This window comes from Maniola hyperantus, chromosome 16 (genome assembly GCF_902806685.2).
Source record: "Maniola hyperantus chromosome 16, iAphHyp1.2, whole genome shotgun sequence".
In the NCBI taxonomy this organism is placed as follows: domain Eukaryota; kingdom Metazoa; phylum Arthropoda; class Insecta; order Lepidoptera; family Nymphalidae; genus Maniola; species Maniola hyperantus.
In genome coordinates this window covers 2,920,065-2,928,610 of record NC_048551.1, presented here as the reverse complement: position 1 = coordinate 2,928,610, position 8,546 = coordinate 2,920,065, and the positions used below count along the sequence as shown (strand labels likewise).

At 41.5% G+C, this 8,546-nt stretch overlaps 1 protein-coding gene across 5 annotated transcripts in view; it reads left to right on the top strand.

The window, feature by feature from the left end:
- LOC117989365 (pancreatic triacylglycerol lipase-like) overlaps positions 1-8,546 on the top strand; it is a 35,174-nt gene that overhangs the window by 20,754 nt on the left and 5,874 nt on the right. The window contains exons 1-3 of one of the 5 annotated variants that reach the window (XM_034976715.2): positions 3,164-3,267; positions 4,011-4,204; positions 5,667-5,813. The exons of 1 other annotated variant lie outside the window; for it this stretch is intronic. In XM_034976715.2, the coding sequence (XP_034832606.1) occupies positions 4,198-4,204; positions 5,667-5,813 (154 nt within the window). In that variant the 5' untranslated portion in view covers positions 3,164-3,267; positions 4,011-4,197. Of the gene's footprint in view, positions 1-3,152; positions 3,272-4,010; positions 4,205-4,757; positions 5,523-5,666; positions 5,814-8,546 lie in introns of those variants that run through there. 3 more of the 5 variants (XM_069504016.1, XM_069504015.1, XM_069504017.1) reach the window with 3 other exon arrangements.

Sequence of the window (8,546 nt, the reverse complement as noted above, 5' to 3'; positions counted from 1 at the left end):
ACTGCATGCCAAATTTCAGCCCGATCCGTCTAGTAGTTAGTTTGAGCTGTGCGTTGATAGATCAGTCAGTCAGTCACCTTTTCCTTTTATATATTTAAGACTACTCAAAGCCCTAATCGCTAACTGCAGGTACTTATTGGTGTTTTTGTGAGATAAGACGACTAGCTTATTCCCGCGCCTTCGTCCGCGTGGACTACACAAATTTCAAACCCCTATTTTATTTATCCCTTTCGGGGTTGAATTTTTAAAACTCTTTTCTTAGCGGATGTCTACGTCATAATAGCTATCTGCATGCCAAATTCCAGTCTGATACGTCCAGTAGTTTGAACTATAGGGGGATATCATCATCGCCATGATCAACCTATCGCCGCCCGGCTCACTACAAAGCACCGAGTCTCCTCTCAGAGTGAGAAAGGTTTTGGCCATAGTCTACCACGCTGGCCAAGTGCGCCGACCTCCGATTAGGAGGCGGGCGTCCTAACGAGATAGATTTATATAGCCTAGAGCGGCTATATAATTGTGTCTCGTTTTAAACAAGGTTGACACAAATCTGTAAGTTTAGGATCAAAATATATATGGTCTTAGGTATAGATGGCCCGTAAAAAATGACTCCTCGTGATGAGTTACATTTTGCGCGTTATATTTAATTTTACTTTAAAAATATGATTAAAATAAAGTGAGAATAGTCGGGTTTTAATTTTGAACTTTATATTTTTTATGAACGGATCAACAGACTATAATATTGATGTAGATTCTGCTTGAAATAAATTCATAGATAGGGTATATTATATTATCGCTGAATAAATCATGTTTTGAATTTGAACGCGTAGCAGTTGATCTATTGATCCGCAAATCAATTATTCAACCACCGGCCTTATTTGACCTTGTATTCCAATAGTACCTATTTAACCGTGAATTTGCGAATTGAGATAATATCGGAATTTTGTTCTCAGTGATCTCCATAAACCATGTCTACGTCATAGTAGCTATCTGCATGCCAAATTTCAGCCCGATCCGTCCAGTGGTTTGAGCTGTGCGTTGATAGATCAGTCAGTCAGTCAATCCTTTTATATATTTAGAAGAAGAAGAAGAAGGTATTATCTAAATATGTGTTTCCTGGTACGGGGTCGTTATTTAAATACCTCAGGACACAACGTTTATAGAAAAACAGTAAAATGTAATAGGTAGGTATACCGATTAGTGAAAAATGTACCTACCTCTCTCACCTAAAAGTCTTTATTGCCCTATACTTTGGTATCACAGAGAATTGAATGGTATTTAACTAAGGTTTATCATTGCAAACATTCATCATCATCATCATCAACAACAACAACAACAACCGATAGACGTCCACTGCTGGACATAGGTCTCTTGTTGGGGCTTCCACATGCCACGGTCTTGCGCCGCTTGAATCCAGCGGCTCCCTGCGACTCCACTTGGGACCCCAACGTCTATCGGTTTTACGAACTATGTGCCCCGCCCATTGCCACTTCAGCTTCGCAACCCGTTGAGCTATGTCGGTTACTCTAGTTCTCCTACGGATCTCCTCATTTCTGATTTGATCACGTCATTCCTGATCATCATTTCTGATTTACAAACATTATACCCGCGAAATCGAATGATAATTGGATAATTTGCTAACTGTCAGTAATTTCACTATTAATCGTAATTTGCTTAAGCGCTACATAATGTAACCTGTAGTTAGTACTAATTATTAGGTATCTAGTACTGTGAAGGTTGAATACAATGAGGAACGTGTGGCAGCCAGAACAAACTAGGGGTGGCTCAGACATCAGTGGTGTGGCCATAGGTATTGGGTCTTGGACTGTAGTAATAATATGATGTTTTGCCAGCCAACCAACTGGAGGAAAGGTATGTGGGACTTGCCAGCCGAGAGGCGATCGGAATACTCAGGGAAACCCAGCGGCACTCCTGGCGCCCCGCCTTGCGGCTAGGGTTGCCAGGCGTCCGGATAAAGCCGGACATAGGTAGGCTTTTTGAATGCGTGTCCGGCCAAAATAAACGGTGTCCGGCTTGTCCGGGCTTTTTTTAGGCTTTTTACATTGTAAACGAGCGTGGCCGAGCGCAGGCGAGTCGACTGTCGTTCGCTCCCGTAGGCGGCAGTGCCGCCTGACAACAAGATTTATGACAATAATAAAAAAAGCTTGATTTTACATACAATTATTTTGTCGTACCTATTAATACTAAAACACAAAATCCTCAATAATGTAAGGTGTCCGGTCTTTCTACCCAAATGTCCGGCCAAACTGGCTGGTCTGTCCGGCTATTAGGTTTGGCGACCTGGCAACCCTACTTGCGGCTGAGTCACCTGAATAAACCGCGACCCAGCCAGCGTCGTCTGCCAAGGTAACGTTGAAATGGTCACCTAAGTCCGTAACTGGACGGGTGACGAAATTAAAGGTCTGGTATTTGGTAGTTAGATTTGGTATTTTTTATCCGATCACTGATCACTAAGTGAAAGCCATTGAACCTATTTGACATCGGTTGGTTCTACATTGCTGCTTCACTGAGCGACCACCATGGTTAACTTAGTGTTTATTTTGTAAATTTTTATCAAATAAATATTTAACACATTCACATAGTTTGGAAAACCGATAGACGTTGGGGTCCCAAGTTGCTGGAATGGCGACCTCGCACCGGAAGGCGCAGCGTTGGAAGACCCCCCACTAGGTGGATGGACGACATCAGACGAGTCGTGGGGAGCCGCTGGATTCAGGAGGCGCAAGACCGTGGCGTGTGGAAGTCCCTACAAGAGATCTATGTCCAGCAGTGGATGTCTATCGGTTGATGATGATGAAGATGACTAAATCAGAACCCTTATTATCAGTACCCTTATTATAAATGCGAAAGTGTGTTTGTTGGTTTGTTGGTTTGTCCTTCAATCACATCGCAACAGTGCAACGGATTGACGTGATTTTTTGCATGGGTATAGCTAAAGACCTGGGGAGTGACATACGCTACTGTTTATCCCGGAAAATTAAAGAGTTCCCATGGGATTTTTAAAAACCTGAGTCCACGCGGACCCAGTCGCGGGCATCAGCTAGTGAAAGCCATAAAACTCATCGCTGGTCTGCAGTGACCCTGATCCTATGGCAACATGCATAGCTGCGTGTCATCAGAGTAAACATTGACGGTTGTGAAATTCCATTCAATTGACATGAAGCGCTGGCGGAACTAAGTGGCACCTTTGGGAAGAGATACGAATCATTGACTGCCAAAACTGTAGAGCACAGAACTCTTTACAAGGTAAGTACCTACCTACGTGTAGGTATTATTTCGGCAATGAAATTGTATGGATTTATTATTTGTTGACTTTCCCAAAATGTTATAGATTTAGATTTAACCTTAACCATACTTTGTTATTAGCTTAGTTTGTAACGCAGCTGGCATATAAATCACCTTCAAAAACCCTTTAAAAATCAGATTAAACAAATGGTAAGTATTAGCCTTACTTCGTCGGCATGGACTACACAAATTTCAAATCCCTATTTTAACCCCTCAGGTGTTGATTTTTCAAAAATTCTTTCTTAGCGGATGTTTACGTCCGTGTTTTATAGCTATCTGCATGCTAAATTTCAGCTCGATCCGTCTAGTGGTTTGAGCTGTGCGTTGATAAATCAGTCAGTCAGTCACCTTTTCCTTTTATATAATATTTAGATTTAGATTTAGATTAAACTAGATGATACCCGCGACTTAGTCCGCGTGGATTCGTGTTTTTGAAATCCCGTAGCAAGTATTCAATTTTCCGGGATAAAAAGTAGCCTATGTTCTTCCCCGGGATATAAGCTAACGTTGTACCAAATTTCGTCAAAATCGGTTGAACGGTTGGGCCGTGAAAGGCTAGCAGACAGACAGACACACTTTCGCATTTATAATATTAGTATGGAAGTATGGATTAACGCAGCTGATCTAAGGCGCTAACAAAATTCTGGCCGGCGCGGCGCCATGCTTTGTCTTATCTTCTTCTTTTATTTGTCTTATCTTATTAGATAGCACAAAGCAGTGCGCAAAAAATCGATTGGGAAGAAGAAACTAAGTAAAGGTAGTCTCAAATATTGTATTAATTTTAAACTCAGTTCATACATTTGGTGGTAAAACTATACCGCCAAGTACAGCAAGTGACAAAATGATTTGCTTAATGACATACAGGCAGCCAGTGGTGCACTGTATCGTGAAATGACATGTAAGTTACTATTCCTACACATACACTACTTTAAAGTCAAAATATACCACCAATACCTACTGATTTAGCGTAGGTGTTCGGTATTTTTTTTTCTTTTATTCAGATACAAGTTAGCCCTTGACTGCAATCTCACCTGATGGTAAGTGATGATGCAGTCTAAGATGATAGCGGGCTAACCTGGAAGGGGTATGGCAGTTTGTATTAAACCCATACCCCTTTGGTTTCTACACGGCATCGTACCGGAACGCTAAATCGCTTGGCGGCACGGCTTTGCCGGTAGGGTGGTAACTAGCCACGGCCGAAGCCTCCCACCAGACCAGACCAGAAATTTAGAAATTATAAAATTCCAAACCCCTGCCAGGAATCGAACCCGGGACCTCCCACTAATAAGACCACAGCGCTCACCACTGCGCCAGGGAGGTCGTCAGGGAGGTATTTCTCATAATATGCCGTCCTTTTGCTCAAAAGCAGTGCAAAAAGTGGTTTTTGAGATATCGCTAAAAACGTCGCAATTTGCAAAAGCTGACGGACCAAGTTTTATCAATTGGAAAAATTTAATTTCTTTTTAATACGTAGCAAACTTTTTTGGATTATCATCGTCTTCATCATCATCATGATCAACTCATCACCGGCTCATTACCTACTGAGAAAGGGTCTTTTTTTAACGCTGGGAAATGCATTTACGCATCCCCCCCTCCTGGAAGCCAGCCAGCTAACCAGCCAGCCAACCATGAACCAACTGGAGGGAAGGTATGTGGGACTCGCCGGCTGAGAGGCGACCGGAATACCCACTAAAACCCAGCGGCACACCTGCGCGTCGCCTGGCGACTGGGTCACGGGAATGTCGAAGCAAACCACCGCGAAACAGCCAGCGACGTCCGCCGATGCGGACCCTCCACCGGGGACCCACTCACGAGGTCCACCGTCACACGTCCGAGGTGCACCAACTATGTGCACCTCCCCTTCCCCGGAGACCAAACGTGCGACAACGCAAGCCCGCGCACGTCGCCCGCGTCTCATGCTTCGCCTCGTCCACCGTGCCCTCTGCTAGTCAGAGAGACACGCGGAGAAACCTCCCCCCTACCAGGTCATTAGCCATGGCTAACAATATCCCCGAAGAGAGATTATTAGCCATGTTACCGGGGTGCACCGGCCCGAATACTGCTCTTCCCCTCGGATGCCCGATGCATCCAAAAGGGACCAGCAGCACCCAGGCACACTGGGAGGTTACCTGGCTGGCACCCCACTGAGAAAGGGTCTACTCTCAGAATGAGAAGGGCTTAGACCATAGTCCACCACGCTGGCGCAGTGCAAACAGGTATAATTCGCAGATCTTTTTTTCTCAGTAGTGAGCCGGTGATGATTTGATCATCACGATCAACTCATCACTGGCTCACAACTGAGAAAGGATCTGCTCTCAGAATGAGGGACCACGACATTGCTAACAAACCTTTTGTTTCAGTGCAAAATATAGACGCACTCTGTATATATGAGCTTATGTTGGTGATCAGTGTGCTCGGAGCCAGCGCTCCCCCTCCAGCAAGCTTCAGTGTCAGCTCGATTTTAGACCCCGTGTTACATCCCATTGTAGCTGCTGGATCCAATAGGTGTAAGTAACCCAGCGGTTCAAGCTGTTTATATTTCAGTCAGTCAGTTTATTCAGTTTTATACATCAACATCATCATCATCAACCAATAGACGTTCATCGCTGGACATAGATCTCTTGTTCCAAGCGTGGCTGTGTAGAAGCCGCTGGATTCAGGCGACTCGTTTGAGATCGTCTGTCCACCTAGCCGCTAGCTGGGATCTTCCAACGTGCGGCGGATTCTAGTAGCTTGGGACCCAAAGGTCTATCGGTTTTTTGAACTACGTGCACTGCCTATCGCCACTTCAGCTTCGCAATCCGTTGAGCTATGTCGGTTACCCTGGTTCTCCTACGGATCTTCTCATTTATAATTTGATCAAGTAGAGAATTTCCAATCTACTCTACTCAATAGCTCTCTCCATCACCCGCTGAGTGATTTTCTCATAAGAAGCTATACAATACTAGATAATGCCCACGTCCACTACGTCCGCGTGGAATTAGACTTTTTTAAATCCTGTGGGAACTCTTACATTTGCCGAAATCAAAAGAAGCATATTAAATTATACCTTTCGTCAAAATTTGTTAAACGGGTGGAACGTGACAGACAGGCACACTTTCGCATTTATAATATTAGTATGGATATTGTATTAAAAAGATGGAGATTATCTCTGTCTTTAAATCTTAATAAAAAGATTCATAAACCTCTATATATAAAGCTTCTTCAAATATTTGTAAAGGACCATGATTTCTAAGAAGAATCCTCAGCGTGGTGTTATTGTTTCATACATTTTTAGAGATCCGTATCAAAATGGCAGATAAACTATTTCGTTGTAATTAAACATAATTAAAAGCTCGACTTCCGTGACAGAAAATGAACTAAAAAGTAAAAAAGTTCACATTGGAAAATAGATCCAAAATGTTTTTATTTTCAAAACAATTATAGTCATTTGAATTGACGTAAGGATTTTAAAGATACCACACATTACATCCAAATCTGTTCCGGCTTTAGGAGTTAAAAGGAGTGTAACATTATTACACTCCTTTTTTGGGCAATCATGTAAAAAGGAACGCTAGTGGTCCGACTTAGTCTAAAAAAATAATATCTCAAAAAAAAAATTTTTTGACAAAGTTTGTAAAGCAAAACATTGAAATGATCAGTTTTGCCTTCGTTCAAGTTTTGCCACACTTGCCAATTAACTTAAAGTCTAAATTAAAGTTTATGAAACCGCCCGTCTGTCTGTTAGCGGGTTGTATCTCGTGAACCGTAATAGGTAGAGAGTTGAGATTTATACAATTGTATTGCCGCTATAACAACAATTAATAATAAAAATTTAAAAATGGCCACTATGAAAATTAAAAAAAAACAGTGTTATTTCTTGTTTGCTGGTACGGAACCCATCGTGAACGAGTCCGAGTCGCACTTGACAGATTTTTTAACTTGAATGTATGCCAAGATAAAGTTATATTATAGTTTACATAATATTATCTACTTATATAGTAGGCATTTTATTAAAATCAAAATAGGCAAGCCAACCTAATCTTTTTTGAAAAGTGCGGGCTTAAACAATAGGTACTCGACGATTTTATTCACTCTTCGTAAATATTTACTAACGAAAACTTGGAAAAATATAATAGCGGATGACCTAAAAACTAGACCATCCGTAAAAAACAGGGTCGAGACGGTTTAAAAATAATAATTTGCTTTTGTTATAGACAAAATTTGAAATATAATATTTTATCATTTTAGATGATGCCAGCGACTTCGTCTGAGTGAATTCCGGTTTTTAAAAATCTCTAGTAAACTCTTTGATTTTCCGAGATGAAAGCACCCAGCCTAACTAGATATCTTACATTTCTAAGACGCAGGGGTGCTAGTGTTCTTGCTCGCGCGCTCTTTGACTCGGGCCAATGAGTGTGCACGGGCGTAAACAACAAATCGGGATTAAAAATAATGATTTTTCAAACTTTATGACTTTTTGCTTTGAAAATATTCAAAGACTTACTTACTATGTACTTTGAATATTTTCGAATATTTTCTTAAAGATACCTAGCAAACGTGTTACATTATGAAAAAAGGATTTTCACGTGATCTTGTTTGCTATCTGTAAAATAGTCCAATACGTGGTGTAACCAGAACGCTAGCAAATACTTAACGTTATTGTTATACTACTTACCTAAAAACAATACCAATAACCATTTGCCTCATTTTATACCTTTAGTGTTTTAGTATTTTCAAACCCGCAATGTATAGCGTGTAAAACTCGGGTCAACCTACGACGCGGCATCGACTCCGAGTGACCTACTTACGCAACGTTCGTTGACCTCTAGCGTCAGTCAGGTGTTTTATTTGCATTATATCGTAAACTTTTACAAAACGACAGGATTTATTATTTATTTTTTTCGCGTTCTTTTGTGGTATCATATCACTAATCATCAGTACCCGTAGTACAAGATTTTACGTCTCACCAAACCAAACCAAATTCGAGAGTCCAAATACTTCCGCGTTACAGTAAAATGGACCTAAACAGCCTTGAATTGAAGTCAAATATTCAATGCCACTGATTTTAATTTCGCAATGTTTCCGCTTGGAGCGCTGGCTGTAGAAGTGTAGACAAACTTGAGCTTTAAAACAAGGCTTTTAAGATCCAGTTTACTGTAACGCGGAAGTATTTCGACTCTCGAATTTGGTTTGGTTTGGTGAGACGTAAAATCTTGTACTACGGGTACAGTACTATCACCTGTCTTCGTTTTTGCCAG